The 23,428-nt window shown below is 40.6% G+C and overlaps 1 protein-coding gene across 1 annotated transcript in view; it reads left to right on the top strand.

The window, feature by feature from the left end:
• The window catches only part of necab2 (N-terminal EF-hand calcium binding protein 2), a 180,367-nt gene that overhangs the window by 81,113 nt on the left and 75,826 nt on the right, over positions 1 to 23,428 (top strand). Inside the window, exons 6-7 of the mRNA XM_050074059.1 lie at positions 8,966 to 9,102; positions 9,527 to 9,651. Coding sequence (XP_049930016.1) covers positions 8,966 to 9,102; positions 9,527 to 9,651 — 262 coding nt within the window. The remainder of the gene's footprint in view (positions 1 to 8,965; positions 9,103 to 9,526; positions 9,652 to 23,428) is intronic.

A 23,428-nucleotide genomic window follows, 5' to 3' on the forward strand; every position in this document is an offset into this window, starting at 1 on the left:
AAAACAGGAGAAGGAGAGTTGGCTGAGAGGTGGACGGGTGCCAAATGTGACATCTGTAGCCCACGATCTTACCTTTTCAACCATTCACAAGGGACACTGAGGAGAAACCGTCGCCATCTAGCATCTTTGCCTGAACCAGAGCCTCAGGTTGAAAATCAACATGAGTACCTACCTGACACTTCTGTACCAGCTAGTTCAGGAACAGTGAAGTCTGTTGTAAAGTCTCAGAGTACACCTGGCAACACTGGAACAAGGTCAGGGAGAAAAATGATAGAACCACAGAGACCAAATGAGAGAAGTAAATATAGTTTACTGAGAGAAGAAAACACAGTGAAAGGTTTTATGTAATATAAGAAACTATGAAGTGAGGGTCGGGATAGAGGTGGCATGTGGGTAGATTTTTCAATGGAGTGGTTTATTTTCTGATCTAAATATGGTGCAAGAAAAACTCCCCTCCTCCTCTCCTCTCCTCTCCTCTCCTCTCCTCTCCTCTCCTCTCCTCTCCTCTCCTCTCCTCTCAGAACTGAGTGAGGTGACTTGATTTCCCTCCAGTGAGACTGATCAAGCTCCTTCAGGCTAAGCTGAGGGATATAGGGAATTATCAGTGGATCAATACTAACACTTACATCTCCTCTCCCACCCGTCAGCAAGGGTCAGCTTGCAGCGCCTTTAGAATGCCTCCCGCTTGACACACCAGTACTTGTCCTTGCACAATGGGAATGCTATTGTGACATTTTTAGTCTGAACAGCACTACAATCACAATTATTTGACCTCAATCAGTATTCTTGATTTGGGGACCATGCAAGAAGGAGAGATTTGAAATATATTTAAGGAATATATCACATAAAATACTTTACATTCAGCCGTTGAAGCTTGAATTACATAGTGCACTATGCATTTTCTGTTGCTGTGTATTTTTGATTGATTTGTTTGGGAATGTCATCAGGCAAATTTGAGAACAGTCCCTGGAAGATTTCTTAACTCCATCTGTGTGACATTATCAGCCTACATATCAGTCACATCCACCCCTCCACTAAGCCTCTGTAGCTTCATCTGTGAGGCTGAAGATGGAATAATTTCCCCTAACTAGACCAACCTCTATAATCACTGATTACCACCTACAACTCCCTGTAATCAGCCACCGCCATCTTATCAGAAAACTGTGTGTGTGTGTGTGTGTGTGTGTGTGTGTGCCCTTCAGGGGAATGCAATGCTATACATGTGCAGATGCGTAGGTGGATGATAATGAGGAGATTTGTTGTTAACCTTAAGAATAAAGGAAGAAAATACATGTAATCTCAAAGAAACACACTCACAGGCACTCAACACACCCTCATAGACTTAGTGACCTTGCTGGCTCGGTCAGTTACTTCTACCAGATTGAATTTTTCAGATCTCATAAACATTACGTCACCGCCTTTTTCCTACACTTTCTGCGGGGCATATTGCAGCTCCATATGTGCTGCCTGTGTGTGCTACTTCCAGTGATGCCTTTGGTGTGAAAATATGTACAATAACAACAATGTTGTTTCCTGTACGTGTGATAAAGTCTGGTGAGCTCTGTCATTGATCTTCACACAAAGCAATATAGCCTATGTGTGCATCTAGCATCACTACATACATGCAGTCTTACCAGTGTCCACCCACACACTACTCTCAGCCATCACTGGTAAATATCTTTAAGGTACATCCTGGGAGAATAATTCTGTAGGACGTGTATCGTTTGCTTTTTCCCTTTTCTTCTTTTTTTTTGTGTTTTCTTTGTTGTTTTTTGTGTTGTCTGCTTTTTGAATATACCCTGATTTTGCACTATAACCCTTAAATTAACAAGCACACACACTCATTTCTCCTGCCTTGAACTCACATCCACAAACACATACAAATCTGATCAGATAGATGAACAGACACACAAACACACTTGCAGGTACTAACAATAAAACACACTGCAGCTAATCACCGGGCTGCGTTCGGGGAGCCAGCGGAGAGAGACAGTGTATCTCCTCCCGGGTCAGTGATCTGTGTGAATTATAGATCACAGCTTTTCTATCCCAGGTTTTGTAGCGGTGCCCATGGGACATGCTCGGCAGAGGGAGAGAGGGTGTGATGATAGACACATACAGGAAGGACAGAGGGGAAGAAGATGAGGGGAGAGGAAGACAGGGTGAACTGTGGAGCAATTTTATTAATTAGATATACAATTTCACACCACACAGCCTTTCTTCTTCTTCTTTTTTTTTTTTTTTTTTATAAGGCGCACTGCATTTTTGAGTCAGTCCACTGCAGTTTGAATGTTCTGCTGATGCTGGATTCCTTACTTCTCAGAAGCAAAGTTTGATCTAAAACTGGACAAAGTGGGCAACTGCCCTGGGTCCTTAAACCACTCAAGTGCAGGCAAGGCCTTAGGTCCTACTTTATCGCCTGATCTTGAGGCCCTGTCTTGTGGAGGATCTATGTGTATACCACGGGTGTAAAAAAAAAAAAAAAAAAGTGGATACAGCTTTGGAGGTGGGGCTGCATTCATTCTTATGAAAGTTGCTCAGTGGTGCCTGAAGCACAAAAAGTCCAACTGCTTCATATAAAATTACCCTGATGATTGGCACTGCTTCCGCACTGTGTGGCCCATAGAGCAGGTGCTGTAGTGACTTCCACCTGCTACTTGAATGGGGATAAATTTATTTAAGCGTGCCGCTCTTTTAGACTTTCCAAATATTAATCAGCCTGAATGGATCAAATTCTCATATTGAAATTATTAAAATGTATTTACTGATTTACAGACATCTCTTTCACAATGAAAGTCAATGGGAAAGTCTTCAAGGGCCACATGGCATCACGTGACAGTGTAATTACAGTTTGGCCACTGTGGAAATTGGCTTCAAGGCCCGATGCACTTCCTAGGGGCCTGGTGTAGACCTTATCATTTCAGTGTTATGCTTATATGTTTCCTATTCCTCAAGGTCTTTCATTGAACTATGACACAGGAAAACTGGGGCCCAGTGGTATTCCAGCATAGAAAAATGGTATAATTGGGACAGAGAGTGTTAGACCAGATGGTAAAGAGGGGGTCTGTTTAGCAATTTCTCCTTTGGGAATTTCTGGCAGGTTAACGACAAAGGCTCAGAATGCTTTGTCCACCATTGTTCAGTTATGATCTTACCCCTCAATTTCAGAAGAGGAAATGTTAGGGCTTTCCTGCAGAGGCATGCAACAGCAAGGCAGTAGTTTTAGTTATTCATGGATTTAAAGCCAATATATGTAGAATTATCAGGCTGCTCTCATGCACCGTTCTCATATTTTCCTTCAAAAAGTAATGCACTATAATACAATAATAATATAACTCACCCATGTGACCAACATGCTGATGCGAGTAAAGACAGAATTATTCCATGTGAGAAGGCAGGTTGGGATGGATCACAAAACACCGGACTTTCCAGGAAACCGGCGTTCGGAACCAAGTGAACTTTAGCCCTGTTTCCACCGAGCAGTACGGTACAGTTCAGCTCAGTTTGGTACACATTTTTTTCTGTTTCCACTAGGAACAGTTGTGGATGGTACCAATGAAACTGTCACCGCTCTGTTGGAGTACCTAGCACATAGATCTGGTACTAAAAAGTGGAGCTGTGAACACTTAAGTCTGTTGATTGGTCAATATCGGACAGTCACTCTTGCTCAGGGCTGAGTTGTGGCTGGTTTTGAGGGTTATGTAACCACTGTTCATACAGTAAACTGTAGCTATAAAATGAAAGGATGTTTTGATGCCTCTTGCAGCAGCTGGAGTCAGAGAAAAAATGTATTTAATTCACCGGGCCTACTGCCAGCAAATTTTAAGGTGGAACAATTACTTGTTAAGTTACTCAATGCATGAGTTGACGACGTGAATCTATCAGCACACATTAGTTTCAATGTGTCAGCTTTGACAATTCTGTTAGTTTTTATGACAGACACTTTAAGTCATGAGTGGATTTCAAGTGTTTATAATTATATGTATTAATTTCGACCAGGAAGGCATGATCCCAGTCCTCACTCGGAGAAAAAAAAAGTGTTGCGGAGTGTTGGCTCAGGCAACACTAAACCCCTGACCTTGCCTCAGAAGGACTAAATACACAAACCTGCTATTTTTAAATATCTTATGGAGAGAGACTCACTGTAGCCTATTTTACTTTGTTGATAAAATGTTGGCGTGCAACCCTGGCCTGTGGACGATAAACAAGGTGCAGACTTCCATCTGTGTCACCGGTAATGAGGAAATACAGTGACTGCTGGATGGAACAGTAAGCGACAACAACCCAGTACTGTTTGCGGTGGAAACACTAGGGTCTTGGTACCATGTCTGAAGGGTTACTTATGGTTGCAAAGGTACCATACCGAAAGTGTTTGGTGGAAACGAGTCTTTTGAATCACTCTAAGATACATCATCACTATTTTTCTTTTCATAAACCTAACCTACATAACACACAATAAGTATGTTACGTCATTTTTAGGCGCTACTCATTAAATAACATACTACATGTTGTATGAGGATAGGTAGCCTGAGTGGGCGGAAGTTCGCTGCATAGATCAGCCTCTCATTGGGCGGAACGAGCCACCCGCCGAGGTCCCGCCCTACCACCTCCTGTTGTATAGCAGTTTTCAACCATTTTCAACATGTCCTTTACTAACTTTGGCGGTGTTTGGTCTTGCAGGGATGTAGCCATTTTTCTGCCATGGTTCGCGTCCTGTAGGTGATATTTTTGTGGGCGTGTTACACCAAAACCTGTTTCCCCCCGGCAATATTTTTGCAAGCGCACCGTTGTTGTGGCACCGCCCAGAACGATTGTGATTGGTTGAAAGAAATACAAGCAGCCGGGGCGTTTTTTTCTCCAATCTTAAAGTGAGAGTTTTTATATATATATGTTGACTCCAGGTGCATAATTGGTCAAACAAACAGTTATAGTCAGCAATCGTGCACACACGCAAATACACGCACTGTATAGTACATGTACAGTGTAAGAGTCTACACATCCTTTCACTTTTCTTGAAACAGGTGAGATTAACATCTAAATCAGTGCAGAAGACAATTAGGGATGGTAGTGTTTATCCAGTCAGCTAAAGATGTGATGCAGTCTGCTTCTACACCTCCACATTAAATATATCACTACTCAAAGGTCACAACACGCTCACACACGCCTACACATAGGGTGACACATATGGAGTGGCACATTAAGGTGACCACAGCATCAATATACACAAGGGAAATATAGTGCAATATCTGGTACAGTTACTGTCTCTTTGTTTCATTGTATTTTTTCAAATACATGTTGGTGTGTATGCTGCATAACACTGTAGTAAAAAATATCAGCATGCTCAATAAATTGCATCCTGTATCAAGAATCTATCAGCATTTTCTTATTTAATGACTTAGTGCCCATAATGAACTGAATGACGTGTGTATGTGTGTGAAAACCATTCACTGTGGTAATGGAAGTCAATACAGCCTGTGTGATTCGGCGTCCTGTGGGAGTGTTTGTCTTTGATTAGAGCCCGGCAGATAATGGCTGAGTGCACAGGAACCTTAATTGTCTCCCTGAATCACTGCACTGTGACTCTGACAGTAAAGCTGACATGACCGACTGACTCCTCTCTCTTGAGTACATACAGTAGTCAATTATGGCCTGGCGTTTCATAGTGAGGTTTTCATGTGTTATTCTAAAACATCTTTGGCCATAGAGGGATACTTTGTCAATTTTCAACCAGCTTTGTATCATAACAGTGTGGCTAGTACGTGTAAATGAACTGTGGTAAACTTCTCACCAGCGCCCAGATCTCCCTGAACTCTCAGCTCAGCTTTTTGCTGGCTCCGGGGATGTTGTTCAAACTACAGATTGTACTTCTGCTTTTTTATATGCCCACCACCACAAATACAAAGACTATACAAGTGAATAGAGAGGCCCACCCCTCTCTTTCTCTCTCTCAAACTCAGACCAAACTCCATTCAAACTGTAACAACTAAGTGCTGATCAAATACAAACCAAGATTATGTTAGAGTATTGCCTGTTTCTCAACCTAAATGTCTTCAGAAACATATTTTAGTGCACTGTTTGGCTGTGATATGAGAATTTGTGAACAGAAAGTAGGCAACACACTGTTTCCTGTAGGGTTGGGTCGGTTCTCGGTAATACCAATTAGGTTCGGTACTCCGTCCGGACTACGTGGAGGTCTGCCCGGTAAAAGTGGACGTCCGCAAGCCCTGTGCGCACAAAGCACGACCGCGCGGACTCCGCTCCGCGCACCAGTGTCACACAAAAGACTGTTCGGCATGTATTTTTCACATCGCGGGGATTTTTCACAGATATTTTTACAGTGAGTCCGCTCCGCTTATAGTACGCCCGAGTCTGTGAGCACCTGTGTCTGCCTCTTTGCCAAGCGCACAGCAAACAGGAGAGAGAGGGGGGTGGGGCGGGGACTGAGCTAGGGGGTGCGAGTGCGCACGCGCCGAGGCCTCTACTGTAGCCTGGGGAGTCGATAATGGGAGACAATTTAGTCTCGACGAAATCAAGGAATGCGCCACTATGGCAACACTTTGGCTTTGAGCCAGACGAAGGAGGCAACCCTTGTTTGCACTGATTGAGTAAGCTGTAAAATTTATTTGTAAGGAATAAAAGAAACAACTTGTTACTGTCACTGTTGTCCTATGATCGTTTTTTATTTTAAATGAGTCAATTGCTCCCCCAAGTGGCGAAAATCCGGTATTACCGACTTGAGGCGTTTTTTTTTTACAAAAACCGGACTGTTTGTTTTTTTTTCTCATACCAACCCAACCCTAGTTTCCTGTATTGAAAAAATGGAGTCGGAAAAAAATGAGATCAAAAGGTAAAACTAAGCAGCTCTGACCAAATATGAACCAAGATTCTGTTACTGTGTTGGCTATTTTTTGCCTTAAATGTTTTAAGACATGTTAAAGCCTCTCAGCCTCCTGGCACTATACCACAGGCCCTACGCAGCCTCCAGCAAGCGCCACTGACCCAGGCTGCGCTCTACTCCTCCACGAGTGAACCAGAAGGAATGTGGGAGGTCAACAGGGCCCATGTGCACAGCTTAGGGCCCTGTTGGCTTTCCTCCAGTGTCTACATACCTCTGGATGTGGAGCTGTGGATTTTACCTTATTTATTTTTTGCAGGGAATCCATCCCCCTGCTCACCAAACATTTCTTCACTATGATTGGATGAACATTTTGTGCTCTTGCCAGTCACAGCACAGAAGGGCGTGACAAGGCACAGCATGCTTGCGGAAGAAAAATCCCCAACTAGGGCTATTTCATCCCATTACCAAATGTTTGAAAGGGCAACTTTTTATGGTTATATTAAAGCTATTGTGTTGTACACCGCTAGGGACGTAATTTAGGAAATGCTCCTCAGAGGGTAGAAACATACTACCTATGTCGTCAAATAGGTTGGAGGACTTTTTGTGCAGTTTACATTGATAATGATGGCAGATGAACCACTCACTATTTATTTTAAACAAATTTCAAACAAACAGAGGCAGAGGAAATGAGCATGCTCATTTCTAGCCAGTGACTGTCAACATTTCGGCTGAAATACCAACTGTCATAGCAGATTTTATCACCTGCAGCTAGCAAAATAAGCTAATGCATCATGACTAGGCCAAAATGTATATGCTGTGTTTTTAATCCACTCTTTATAATTTTGCTCTTGTGTTTGTGATTTTGGAAAGACTGAAAAAAGGAACAGCTCTCCAAACTCTACAGCCTCGTGCACACAGTTTTAGCATGAGGAGAAACCCAAAGCTTGACAGGCCTTCTGTGCCCATAGATACGGTTGCTAGGCTATGATTGGATGGTCACTGCTCGGGGGAGGTGTTTTTTAAGCGAACAGTCAAATCCCTGAATAATTAAAAGGTGGCAGTGATAAGGTCATTAGAGTTTAAGCAGGCACTCTGGTCTTATCTGAAACAGCCAACTCCTCTGACAGTTCACCATGTACACACTGTCAGCAGTGCAGCTAAGAGACTCTTTGATGCTGTCACCAGCACGTCATTTCTTTTTCATTCCCTCTCTTCGATTAAGTCTTGCTCAGGTGAACAAACTTCAAACTTTACACACTTAGAGGTCTCGAATTGATTTCCCCTCAAGGTCTCATTGTGGAAGTTATGACAATTTAAAACAGGTCTATGAAAATGATAGATTACCTATGGATCAATACGCTGAGAGCTGAATGTTGTATGAGCTACAATGCTCCGTTTGACTTTGGGAGTCAGTATGGTTTGGAGTAGTGATTAAGGCTGACAACTGAAGACTGGATCAATTTCTGGGCTTTTTTTCTTTCTTTCTTTCTTTCTTTCTTTCTTTCTTTCTTTCTTTTGTCATAATGCTGTTGTGATTAATAAGGTGGATAACATTTCAATCTGGCCTTGTGTTGTTCCTGCTGAATCTGAAACAATATACAGTAAAACCACAAAACAGCACTTTTGATTCCCCTCGGGCCAGGCTTTAAGCTCAAACTAAAAGGTTTTTAAGGTTTGAAACAAACTTTCAGGCTAGAGTCCTAACAGTGTATCGGGGGGAGACTTGGAGGGAACAGAGGTAGAAATTGAGGAGAGAGTGAGGGAAAGGAGAGGGAGAAGAGTTAAAGATACTAGTCTATTTTTACTTGTTATTTTTGCCTAACCGCACGCTCCCTATCCAATAAACCCTTCGACCGTCAAATGGATGCAAGGAAGGAACTCAGAGAGATTTGTGCTGGAAAATCTTTTCAGAGGAGTGAAAGGAACAGAGCAACAAGAGAGGCTGTGCTGTGATGTGTGAAAGACAAAGGATAAAGGAAAAGACAATACTTTTTTTTTTTCAAAATAAAGTCTTTTTATGGACATCTTGGTATTAAAACCTTTGACAGAAAGTCTCGCTTTTAGTTTCAAATGAGCTTTATAAGTGACATACTCGATCAGCCTTTTTATCCCCTTCTGTTTCCCCAGGTTTATGAGAGAGGAACCAACGTGGAGCAGTTTGTGACCCGTTTCCTGCTGAAGGAATCAGCCAATCAGATCCAGTCTCTCCTGAGCTCTGTTGAGAGTGCCGTGGACGCTATTGATGAGCAGCACAGCCAATCAGGGTGAGCCAGGCTGTTATGTGTGAAATTGGGAATGCATGTGTGTGCGTGTGTGTGTGTGTGTATGTGTGTGTGTGTGTGTGTGTGTGTGTGTGTGTGTGGTCATAATGGAAACCAGGCAGTGTTTCAAGCACAAATCATTTCTAGTTAAAACATCTGTCGCTCACACACACACACACACACACACACACACACACACAGAAACAGGTTTTCATCTTGTTTATCCAATTTTCATCACCCCCTATCTTTCCCGTATTTTTCTTCCTTATTCCCTGTGGATCCTTCCGTCAACCATTCTAATTCCGTTATTATTCTTCCCCCGCTCTCTCTTTCTCTTTCCTTCGCCCATCCACAATCCCACACTATTTTTCTCATCATCTAATTCTCTTTTATACCCTTCTCTTTCCTCCCTCTCGCTGCTTTCCAGTCACCTACCTGCCAAGGTGAGTCCTCGGATGTCAGAGAGGCGCAACGAAAACACCATCCCTGACTATCCCCCCAACAACAGAGTCAGTGCCAGGGAGGCTGTCAGGACCATCAACACTGCTTCAGGTGACAAATAACACACACACACACACACACACACACACACACACACACATGTACACCCTGCAGCACCCCCTCAGTATTCATGGTTGGGGGCCATCCGTCATGCGCTTGTACTGTATGATTAGCCTCATATCCCAACCTTTAGTGACGGGGACAACACTCTGGGTGAGCAGAAATCAAACTCTGGCTGCCACTCAGCAGTTTTTCATCCTCTCTCTCACACACATACACACACACACACACACACACACACACACACACACTCTCTCATCCCTTCGAGATTTATTCTCCATTGTAAAAGACCTCAATCAGTCACCTGCACAGGTTTGATGCAGCGTTCCTGCAGCAGTCAGGGCAGCACAGATTAAGTGGTGGAGAAAGAGGGAGCAGGGTTTGCAGAAGGGAGAGGTGAAGAAAAAGAGAAGAAGTCGAGGATGAGGGGACAAAAAATGGAAAGAAGGCTGAGGAAGCAAAGGTACGACGACACCTAACGTAGGAACCTGTACCTAACCTGTAAATGTAAGTTTTTTCTCGTAATATTTCGACTTTATTCTCGAAATCTCCGATTTTTTTTTTCTTCAATGTGGCCCTAATACTCCGTCGTACCAAAGGTAGAAGGTAAAGAGTTGGTTTAATAATATAACCTCTGAAAGTGTTAAAGTCAAACCTGTAAGTGTGTATATGAGTCCAGTCAGCACATAACACTAAAATTCTGCTCTGTAGTGCTGTTTTTTATGAAGTGTGCATTGTGGGTGTGTGTGTGTGTGTGTGTGTGTGTGTGTGTTACAGCAGCTAAAACAGACACAAATTGATTGAGGCAGGTGATTCTCTTTGAGGATGTGCAAGACCCTCATTATTCTGTCTTTCTCATTGTGTACAACCCCCACCCCCAGGACTCTGTTACAGTCATCCTCGCTCTCTTCCTCCACCAGTTGGTAGTTAACACTGCAGCGCACGCTCGCCTCGACACTTTGCACCCACTTGAACAAATTGCTCGCTGAAGAAATGACACTTCAGAAGTTGTTGAGATGCGACATCTCTTAATCGCAACACAAACTTCACAGAGGGATCAAACAAAAAAATTACAGTTGGGTCGATGTGTAGGGAGAGGAAAGCCTCGAAGGGCAAATATAATCAGTCACGCCTCAGATGCTCTTATTGACAAGTGTCAGTCAAAGGTGTTCAGTGTTGTCGCTTCAGGGGCAGTGTGTCATTTATCCAGGGACAGCAGGGTTTGAAAAGCAGGACAACTTAAAGTGAGCTGTAATACTGAAACCCTGTGGTAAACATTATAAATGTCATTGATATAAAGAGTACATCGCAGACACCAGCAGGTATACTGTAGGCTGTATACAGTATACGCCATACGTCCCAAATAAGATAATTAGACAGCGGCACTGCTTCACTGTTGCATGTGTTGTTATTGACACCCCATTAAAACTGAAGGTGCCCTGTGGAGTTTTCTTATAAACAAAGTTGTGTTCATCACCAAAAGGCATTGTGTGTATCCTTGAGGTCTAACCAGCATGTTGAATGAATTTCCTTCATCATAAAACATTTGTAAGATGGCACGGTGATGCCGCCCTACAAACGTTAGAGTTTATATGTTCCTACCATGTCAGCATGGGTTTTCTGCAGGTTCTCCAGCTTCCTCCCACAGTCCAAAGTCATGCAGGTTAGGTTAATTAGTGATTCCAAATTGTGTGTAACTGTGAATGGGAGTGTGAATGGTTGTCTGAGTATGTGTCAGCCATGTAAAAGTCTGGCAACCTGTCCAGGGTGTACCCCACCAATATCAGCTGGGATAAGCTCCAGCCTCCCTCGCAACATCTAACAGGATAAGCAGTTGCAGATAATGGAAGAATGAATAAAACATTTGTAAATGTTTACAGCATCTTAAAGTGTAGGATTTAGTGGCATCTAGTGGTGAGGTTGCAGATTGCAGACAACTGAAACTTCTTCCTTGTGTTAAGTGTATACGAGAACACTCAGTATGTACACAGAAACGGCTCATTCTAAGGTAACGAAAACACAATGGTTCTTGTTGTCAGGTGATTATACACCAATGAAAACATAGTGCTCAATATTATATACCATTTCTGCCAATATATCTACATAAATCATACATACTTGACCTTCACATCCTGCATTCTTTCCATTAATGTTTGCTAGCTACGTAGAAGTCTTCTCTTTTGCTGCCCTTGTTTTTGCATTGATATGTTTCTTGGCACCAACTACACATCAGTGGAAAAGTGTGAATGTACCTATGGTGTTTTTATATGCTATAAGATATATTATAAGCCAAACGCGCAGTCAACGCCATGGCCGAAGATTTTTGCTTTGGAACTTCTGTGTGGACTGATTCAGACAGCCAGGGTTTCATATGTCAAATATCTCAGGAACCAATCCCATCAACTTGGTGGAGCATTCTATATAATTAACATAAAGCTATGGCAAAAAGAGAGGCATCAGAGGACAAGCCAGGTTACCTATCAGTGTTTTGCAAGTTAAATTTCACTTTCACTTTTAGTTCAACTTGTCAGAGCTGGTGATGGAGATCAAGGTTTATCTAATATTAGCCACATATTAAGTATCTGATAGCGTAGTCAAGCCAAAGGCTAATGTTTTCTATTACCATTTACAAGCAGAGGTTTGTGAGATTGATGAGTCAAAGGTGAGCAGGTATGCTTGAGCTGCAGGCAAGTGACTAAGGGGTGAGGTTGATTTGCATATTCATAGATGCGCATACTAAATCAGGCAAAGTGTAGAATTACATATTAGCCGTTTTCAAGGCATAAAGGGATTTTGTTCCTGGGGAAAAAAAAAAAAAAAATCTAAAAATGTATCTATTATAAAGCCTGCAGGGGAACCTTAACATTTTTGTGGTTGCATTATTCTTGAGTGGTAATGCAGCTGATAGCAGGAAGTGTTGGTTGGTTTGCTCATAGATGCTTTGATGTCTAACATTTGAGAGGTATAGTGACAGTAATCTATTCAGTACAGCCAAATTCTCCACATTCTCTTAGTCTCATAAAGTCATGACTGCTTATTCTTTACACAATTCATTCAGCTGTATCAGTGCATCCATTTGTAATTATGTCAATTCAGCTGCAGTGTTTTGTTATAAGAAATCATTGCGTTGGATCACACTAGTTAAAGCAATTATAAATATGAAATGCTTTGGCTGTTAACTGCTAATACTTTATATTTACTATTTACAGTTCTCAGATTATGGATATCAGAGTTCCCATAGACAAATAACTGAAGTTACAAAATGCTTTGTAAAAAGCAATGGATGTTGGAAACATGCATGATGTGTGGTAGGTAACAACATAAAACCCTTGGTAAAGCTGCTGTTTCCTGTCACTGTAGGCATGTTGTTCTTTTCTTTTTAACTGGAAAAAAACCCTCTCATTGTTCACAACATTTTGTCCAAATACCTCAATATCAATATTTGGACAATATTGTAGGGTTGACCATTGATGCTTTAATGTAATAATTACACAATGACATTTTTGATAAATAATTATCAGTAATGTGGATATAATGACTAAGTGGGTAAAGGCAAATATAGAGAAGCTAGAACAGTCTGTTCAGAAAATTCCATCGCTTTACTTAAATGCAACTTTCAAAGCCAGGAACAGACAACACTGACAATATCACAATATCCAAAATCTAAGACAATTGCTAGTCTCTTATCAGAATATTGATATAATATCAATACATTGCCCAGCCTAATGTGAGTCAAAGTCATAAGAGTTAGTATTCTGATAATAGGTTTTACCTCCTCCATGTTTATTTCAGATGGAGGTCCCTGAAGGAAATCTTATCAAACAGGGATCTGTGACCTAATGTGTATCAATTTAAGGGTCCCTCACATGAAAAATGGTAAGAACCACTGCTGTAAATGATATAACTTTCTACAAAATCAGTTTCTGTTGTCTCAAATTGAATGTGATAATGATTAATTAATGTGAGGCTAAAATGATATGCAGTTTGGCTAATGTTGTCTGAACATAAATTCAAATCCAAATGAGAAAACATGTAAAAAAAAAAAAAAAAAAAAAGTCCCTTAATAAATGTATGTAAAAAGCTGCTGGTGTTTGTGTGATCCATCTGACCGAATGCTATGGAGCAAACATTAGAGCTGCTGTCAGAGCCATTATTGATTTAGTGAGTGATCAGCAGAGCAGAGATTGATCTTCTGTCATTATACAAAGTGTTCGACATGTAGCCCTCAAACTGCACTAAATCTGTGACACAGAAAACGACAGCGTTTCCTACAACTAATAAAACATAGAATGCTCACTGTTACAGCATACACATCATATAAACCAAGGCCAGCTGTGTGTGACTGGACCAATTTCAGCACAGAAACGAACATGAAACACAAATTAAGTTTACAAGAGTTGGTTACCTTGACGGGATTTTATGATTTATGGCCTCGCTGATGCAGTTAAGTGAAGAGAGTGTTTGGAACAGTTACCTTGGTTTCTATTAATCCTGTTGTTTCATTGGGATGTCGCACACACACAGATCCTGACATTGCTGTCAGACTGGACGGGGCATGGCAGTGATGGCTCTTTTTTCTCACATAGCTTTGAATCTGACAGCACACTGCCAAAGAGTAGTTTACTCTTTATCCTATATCCCTAAAAATATATCCTCATGCATGATACTCACTGTGCTTTGACAAAAGAGTCTTTAATTTGTGCGTGAGGCCTTTTACAAGTCTGATACTGTCTGCTCACATTGGTAGAAAAATACAGGAACAAAAGAATATAAACACAGGGGAAAGAGAATATCACTGAATTTTAGTAGACAAAAATTTTGTGTTACCGTATGCCCCGAAACAGTGTTTGTAGTTGTGTTGTACTGTACAACAGTACAAGACGTTATGAATCCACAGAGTAGTTGTTCATGGAAAATCCCATTCTACTTATTTTTGGGTATTGTTCCCTCTTTGAACTCAGGGGAATAGTTTGGCATTTCAATGAATTACCTTATTTGCATTCTTGCTGAGAGAAGATCAATATCACCCTACACTAAATATGAATGTTATCTTAGACCCAAAATAGGGAAACAGCTTGGCCAGCTCATTTTGAAGGTCTGCGTTTGAACACATTTACAGCTCACAAATTCACACTTTGAATGGTGCTTATTTAATCCATGCAATATAACAAAGTGTAAAAACAAAACTGGGGTCTTGAAATAGTCAGGCACATAACTCACCATAAAACTTTAACAAGGCCATCTCCCTGTTTCCAGGTTTTATGTTACAATAAGCTAAATGACTGCTGATCTGTAAAGACATGAGAGTTATATCAGTGTCACCCACTGTACTTAATGTTGAACTATTTCTTTAAGTGACAGTAAGTTATTGTTTTCATGTCCTTGGGCAAGATAGCCTATATGTTTAGTTAAATAGTATCTCCTTTAAATGACTAACTCTAGGATAAATGGCCCTTGACCCTGACACAGATGTGTCAATAGAGACGATAGGAGCAAGAGATCACAATGACATAGTAGTCCAGTACAACCAAATCAAAGCGCTACTGGGTAAGAAAGTAGTCTCTTGTGAATACTGAATGACTGTGAAATACACAGACACAGTCAAACTAACATACATAAGACATTCACACTCGTCAGAAACGGCAGCTTGGCCAGTGGCCCTACACTTCAAAATATGATGATCTAGGTACCCTATCAATTTTGGTCACTCAGGAACAGCATGTTCATTTTTATGCTTGTTACATGCAAAGTTTTCTGTGATAAACTAGAGTTCACAGGAAACATAGGTTTCGTCACCAGAACTACTTTCGGGTGAAGGCACAAAACCCTTGGTTAGGTTTAGAAAAAAGATCATGGTTTGGGTTATAGTAAGCACATTTGTTAAGTAACTTAATCTAAGTAAGAAAGTTAATGTCACATGATCTATGTCATCTGTCATTAAGTACTAACATAGTAAAAGAAACTTTTTCACACAGGACACAAACAGTGGTCTCAGGGTGAAAGTCCTGGGTTTGTTTGACTGATCTACCACCCATTCCTTCCACCATACATGGACTTTCTCACTCTTAATACTATGTCATTGCACAGATGGATTTACATTGGAGTCAGCTGACAGTCTGGTGGATCTCAAATGCTAAAGGGTGTCTTGTGCATTGCAGTCAGACACCAATGGTCACAGACCACTGCAGTTCTTGATGCCCTAGGACCTAACACAGACTGACGTACAAAGTCCACTGTATCAAACCCTTCTTTATTTATTCATTTGCTTCCAAATGCAGCAATATACCAAGCACACCCAAATAGAAAAGAATATAGTAATTTTACATAATGAACGTAAGCATAAACCAACAACTACAGAAGCCTGCTGACAAAAAAAAACCTCCAAATAAAAATCTACTGACCTTAAGATCATCTGAGATAGACAATAAAGCTTTTACTTTCAGCCTGAGTAAAACATAAACAAGTTATTGTTTATATTATTAGAGAGCTTTGTGGTAAACCAGTGGAGCATCTTCATTAATGAAGAATTTGCCTGCTTTTTATTTCTTCTGCTGTTCACAGAAAGTGAATGTTCAAAGCCCTGTTCAAAGTGCATATTTTATATATACCAGAAATATATAAAATAAACATTCTATCATCTGACAGAAAACCAATTTCAATACAGACAGAATTTCGGAAGAGTTTTAGTAAAACAGTGCATGGCACTGAAGTAGAGCTTCAGTATTTCTGGACTTTCTTCTCTCAGGCCATCCAATTATAGATACTGTAAACTGTACAGGTGATACATGTGGCTCAACACAAACATTTTCTTTAATTAGGATAGCAGAATTTGTGCTGAGCATTGAAAATGAGACTACACAGGGCCTCATTATAAAGAAATTATTTTAGGTCATGCACATTTTATTACACTTTTTGCAGCATACGCTGCACAAAAATGTAAATATTTCTGCTTGTGTGCATCACACCAGCTTTTCGTGCTCTCTTTTTCTGTTTTCATGTATCACAGTGCAGAAAGAATGAGTTTAAACATACTGCAAGTGACATTCAAGAGTTTTGTGTCAGTGATATGCACACGTCTGATCTCTATATGAGCTTCATTTTTGTTGCTGCATAGAAAAATCAATTCATGTTGAATGAAACATTCAAAGAAGACAGCTCAGACTGGCGGGATTTTCAGTTCCTCCTCTTTCAGAGTACAAACACCTGTCACCTGTCAACAGAGTGTATTCCGGGATACATGTTAGCTTACAGCCTGTCAGAAAAGACCTCTGAGCCACATACTGCAGACACAGGCTTGGACATATTCATGCTGCTAAGTGATTTCAGCACAAGTGGGCACCACATTAACAGCTATACACCATCAGAATCTCTGGACAGTAGCTGTTGCTGAAGGATAAAGAGCTGCTTGATTGCAGTATTTCCCAGCTGGTTTGGGAATTGGAACCGGAGTGTTTCCGGTCATTGTACAGCCTCAATGTTCTGATGAAGACATTTAGTAAAATTGAACCAAGCTGCTGTGTTCTGGTTTATGTCTGCAGCAGATAAAAATGTTTTTTTGTCATTTCTACATTAAGTCCGACTGCCAGGCTGGGTGCACTGTAGGCTTTACAGACAGGCCAAGTAGATTCGGAACAAATGATGGAGGAGATAATGAAAGTCTTCCAGCAACTCATTCAGCCCACTGACTGTAAGGCTAAATTAAAGACACTTAACTTGAACCCCCTCCCCACTCCCATTTGGCATTATAACCAGTATGTTAACTATGTGAAAAAACACACTATAATGTGCCTGTGAGCAGATATAAGGACTTCTAAAAGTTTTTATTGATGTATTTTTTAGGGCTGTACGTGACTCAGAATTATGTCAGTTGAATCAGATTCAGCCATTTCATATGAATATTTGACAATTCGTTGTTGTTTTTTTTGTTTGTTTGTTTTTTTCATGTACAGTTTCAACGTTTGAACGTGGCTCAACGGGACATTTAGTGTGACAGCGGCATTCATGAAATATACTAAACAATCTAACAGCACTAACAACAAATCTGAAATATGCAACATTTTACTAGATTAGACACTAGATATCAAATAAGAGCCAGACACTGTGTCCTGTTAAGTATTTGTTAGCAGTAAATTCACCGCTTCTAAGAAGAAGAGAGAAGATTTTGTAATATCAGAGCCTTACAGTGGAGAGTTTCTCCTCTGGGCCCCACATTCAGTCCACAGCTGTCTGTACCAAAGAGCAGTGGGAAAGTCAAGAGTGCTCACTCTGCAGCAAAATCTGGGGACCAAAACGTCCCCAGAGGTCCCCCACTGCATAGCACACTGACTAGCAAAAAAGACTGCTCAACTTGAAGCAACGCCAGTCGACTGATAGGTCTCCAACTGATGATTTGAATCTCCAACTTTCAAGGGGCAGCCCCAGTACTTATCAGAAACTACACTTATCTATAAACTGTCAACCAGTAAATGATAACACAGTATAACATAGCTGTAATCACATTTAATATGATGCTCTCTCATACCTAAACAATAGAAGAGGTCAAATTCCACTGACTTCCAAAACAGCATACTTTACCGTCCTGACAGTCACAGTTTTTAAAAGGTCCTAAACATCATGAAACAGTTGCTGTTTCACTATAAATATTAGTGGTTAGGTTTAAAAAAAATAATCTTGGTTTGCCTCAAAGATAAGCACTTTTATTACTAACATAACGTAATGTCACATACATCACTAGCGTAGTATGCTACAGATACAAGCATACTTTGCTACATTGTTATTAGAGGAAGTTAATGTTGACTTCTGAACACTGGTCTCCTGGGTGAAAGTCCTGTGCTTGTTTGAACCATCCACCACCCCTCCCGCCCATGCTATGGGATCTTCTTCCATCTTTGTACAACACAACACTTTGCTTTTTATATTGCATAACCTCACGTCTCTGCTCCCATAGTAATTAATATGACCACTAAAAGGTGCCTCCTTACGATGAACATAAGTATGGGTTGTAGTAATTTGCTTGCCGAGTTGACCTATGTGGCTGTTGTCATTTCTTTTGGAGCTTTCAGTCGCAGCTTGTGGCCTTTAACAGCTAATTAAATATGCTCAGTTGTCAATGAACAATATGCACTTTATTATTGATTACAGTAAATAAATATAATAAAATAGCCTTATATTGTTTATTAATGTAAAATATGAGGTCATGTTTTGATATGGCATTTGACATTGACACTTATGTTGATGGAAATGTAACATATTGAAACATGCAATGTGAACATTTTATCTGGCGACTGGACCGCCCATTACTGTTCTGGATCACTATATGCTTTATCAGAGACGGCTGCAGAGCCAAGACACTGCCTGCATTTGGAAGAAGCGACCATATGGCCATCTTCTTGAGGTCAAGATGTGTGAACAAACTACAATGCACACCCTAGTGACGCGGGAGATGGAGCCAGTCAGTGTCTGGAGCACATTTAAGGACACCACTGTCGACGTCACCGATGACATCAATGGATTAACAGAGTCTGTGGTGGATTTAATTTGTGAAACAACAGAAGCATCTGAACCCAAAACCACAGTTAAATCATTCAACAACCAGAAACCATGGATTACCAGAACCATCCAGCATGCCATAAACACACACACACACACACACACACACACACACACACACACACACACACACACCACAGCCAGTCTGGAAACATGGACAATTATAAAGCTGCAGCAGTACAATGTAAGAAGAGGCAAAAAGGATCAAATTGCAATGCACAAGTTAAAGGAGCTGACAGGATTGCATTTCACTGGAGTTTTACCTTGTTTGATTTCATTTAACAAATAAATGGTTGATTGATTGGGTTAAAATGTTTTTAAATCTTGTCAATGCTTAACCATTGGGTGTTAAAACTTGTTTTTACTTTTATGCATCCATTCTAAAAAATGGCACGATGCAAAAAGCAGGCTGAGTGCTCTTTACGATCTCTCACTCTTTTACCCCAACCTCATGCCTCCTCTTTTCCTCGTCTCTGAGTTTTTCTTCCTTGTCTCCCCCCTCTCTTCTATACTGTAGGCTGTAAAGCAGCACTGACAGCTGAGGACCTTGATGTCAGCTGCGCTTTGTCTCCAGTCAGGACAAGTCAATTGATTAATGACTCTCAAAACCTCTCTCTTCTCTCTCCCCCTGTCTGTGTCCTACTGCCCAGCCTCCTTCAGAATATATGAATTTCTCCTGCACTTCTGAGTCATTTCTTCTTCCCTTGTTGTTACCTCCACTTATAGCTACATGCACACATAAAGCCACCATGAATTTTTATTTTCCCCTGTAATGTAGTAATAGTGTGTAGAAGGGTATGTGTATGAGGTTTGTTTTAACTGTGAATTGATCAGAAAGTCTCTGTTGTAAGATGGACAGAGAGGGAAAGAGAATGGAGCAGAAAGACAAAGCAGTGAGTGGGAGACAACGGGGGTTAGAAACAAAGAGCAAGGAAAAGAGTAAGAGGAGGAAAGAGAATAAGAGAGCTAAAAATATCCACCACCACCTTTAAGTTGAGCAGCCAATGCATTGTTGTTTGCAACGCTTCAGTGCACATCTCCTCTAAGTGCATCTGTCACTTTACTGAAGAGTTTTAATTGTAAATGAACTGTATTTTATTGTTCAGTGCTTTCTCAGGCACAGATGCGCTCACAGGCACAGGCCAAAGTGTGTGTGTGTGTGTGTTACATTTTATGTTCCCAGACATTTTCCTGTGAACACTAATTACTGTTACATCTGCCAAGCTTTGTGTTGCGTGACACACAAGCTATTTACAATCATGACGTTATGACAGATTTAACACACGTTTCAAAGCAATTTATGCGTTGTGGGACGCAGTGTCAATTTACACTTGTTACATAAATTGTGTCTTTCAAATATACATTTCCATTTTCCCGGGAAATGTACATGTTCTGTTTGTTAGATGCATACAGTGTTTTTCAAAATAAAATTAAGAAAAAAACTTGTTTGGCTCAACATTCAAACAGCGGGCTCCTGGGTGAAAGTCCAGGGTTTGTTGGATCCATCCAACACCCCTCGTACCTGCCCTATAGTGGCCTTCCAGCATCTCAATTATGTTAATAATGGTAGTGCTTCCAACTGACACCGTACGGTGGTGTATCATACCGTCGCGAAAGGTGCCTTTTTGCATCAGTGTCTGATACCAGAATCACTGATATAGCTGTGGTATTTGACGAGTTTGGAGAGAGAACAGACTGGCTTTACACCAGAAGTGGGACCAAGTCATGGTTTTGCAAGTCACAAGAAAGTCTCAAGTCTTTGCACTCAAGTCCCGAGTCAGGTCCTAAATCAAGACAGGCAAACATAAGTCAAGTCCCAAGTCCTAAACATTGAGTTCCGTGTTTTAAATGAGTCATAATGTGCTCTTCACCAAATGTAATGCCACTTTAACAACAGAGTAATAATATATTAAATTCACCAAAATCATCGCTTTTTAAAATTTAAAATTTAAAAATAAAACAAAGGATAGTCTACACATTATTTATAACACTTACGATACTCTACTCATAACTGCAGTTGCTGCCCAAACAGCACAGATCTGCTGATACTAGGATGGAATGAATGTCATGTTGTGTGCGTGGCCTCTGCGATCAGCACTGTTACACACATATGCCACACAGCCTCTGATTTGGTGAAGGACTCGACGCAGTGCATGCCCTCAATAAACCTTAGCTAATGGCCAAGAACAGCAACAACTCCTTTCAACACAGATAAATGGATAAATAATCACAGAAGACATTCATTGATGAATTTATTAGTTTCATGCTGGATAACAAAGCTTCTGAGAGGGATACAATCTCACCAAAGTGCTTGTTTAATGGCTATATTGGTGACGACACAGAGGCAATCAAAGCACATTTCTAAACCACAGGATTTATTCTAAAAAGAGTAAATAAAGCACTTTTATGTCTTTTATGAAATTGCTGACCTTAACTTAATTTTTAATCTTTGGGTTTCGGGGATGGTATCAAGTATTTTCAAGTCAAATGGCTCAAGTCCAAGTGAAGTCAGTCATGGGTGTTAAAGTCTGTGATTTGCTCAAGTTGTATCTAAAGTCTAAAAGTTAAATATGTGACTCAAATCTGATTGAGTCCAAGTCATGTTAGTCAGATCCACACCTCTTTGAGGCCACACCTCTACTTTGCACAATATTACATACTGCTTGTTTTGTGGCGCTGTTTTCCCTTTTAAGGTTGCAAGAGGAGGAGCCTTTCAAATGGAGTCAACTTTCAAATGGAGTCTCCTTTCAAAAGGACTAACTTTTCTTGGCTTTTTCTCTGTAACCCAACATGTAGTCAGTTAAGTATGTTCTTGATCTTGGAAGTAATCCTCAGTCTACTGTCGGTATATAAGCTATTAGTAGTTGGAAAATGTAATTAATTGAATCTTACATGAGAGGAGCTAAATACAAAGTTTAGTCCAATTCATACACTTTCATCCCTCAATTTTTAGTTTTGGAAAGGGCTAAGAAAAAGAAAGAAAGAAAACTCCAAAGTCTTTAAATGCAGAGTATCACCTTAACCACAGCCCCACAGACATCGCTCCAACGTGTGGAGAAATCCAAGGCTTGACCGTCCTGCTGTGCCTAGTTATGTTTGCAAGGCTATGGTTGGGCAGTCGATGTTTAGGGGAAAGGGTTATCAAACCTGATACCCCTCAACAACCCTCAACCCTGGTGTATTTTGGCAGTAGTGTGCAAGAACAACAGGAAATGAGGCACCAACAGACACTAAGAACAGATAATATCTTAGTTACTGATTTTATATTATTTTATTTAAGCCAATTTGTCTCTTGATTTTAAAAACCATGAGTAAAGCAGTGATCCTTAAAGGGAAATTTCGGTTTATTTCAACCTGTCTCCTATCGTCCTAAATTTGTTTCAAGTGCCTAGTGACATAAAAATAATAGTTAGCATGTTAGCCGTTAAGACAAGATACAGCCGTAGCGTCAGACCTGTTAAAACGTAAGTGAACGGGCAACCTTCAAGTGCAAAGTTAGTCCACTAAACAAGCTATTTCTCCACAAAGACCGCCTCATATCGTTAGGATAAATGTCAGAGAACATATAGAAAACGACATGTAAACGTGTTGTCTTACCTTACCGGTGTGCTNTCTAGAGCTGGCAAGATATATTTCGGCCGTGCTTTGGAAAGCAGAGCTAGAGGGATAAACAAACATGGCACCACACCAGTAAGGTAAGACAACACGTTTACATGTCGTTTTCTATATGTTCTCTGACATTTATCCTAATGATATGAGGCAGTCTTTGTGGAAAAAAAGCTTGTTTAGTGGACTAACTTTGCACTTGAAGGTATGCCCGTTCACTTACTTTTTAACAGGTCTGACGCTACTAATGCGCCCCTCTAGGCTAACGGCTAACATGCTAACTATTATTTCTATGTCACTAGTCACTTGAAACAAATTTAGGACGATAGGAGACGGGTTGAAATAAACCGAAATTTCCCTTTAAGGGGTTATGGACATAACGTTGTAGAAAAGAGAAGCATTCAGCACCTAGTAATGGCAGTTACTTTGTGGTCACTGTGCATTTATCTTCATCTTTGGGCTGTACCTACAGATTGATCCAGATTGTGCATATTTTTAGAGTATTTTAATGATTAGCAATTCTTGTATGCAGAAGTCTTTAAGTACACATATGTACTGTGTACACACCCAGCTGTGCCCGACATTATGTGACTGTTATGGAGAAGAGAATGGA

The sequence above is a fragment of the Epinephelus moara genome, chromosome 20, assembly GCF_006386435.1.
Source record: "Epinephelus moara isolate mb chromosome 20, YSFRI_EMoa_1.0, whole genome shotgun sequence".
In the NCBI taxonomy this organism is placed as follows: Eukaryota; Metazoa; Chordata; class Actinopteri; order Perciformes; family Serranidae; genus Epinephelus; species Epinephelus moara.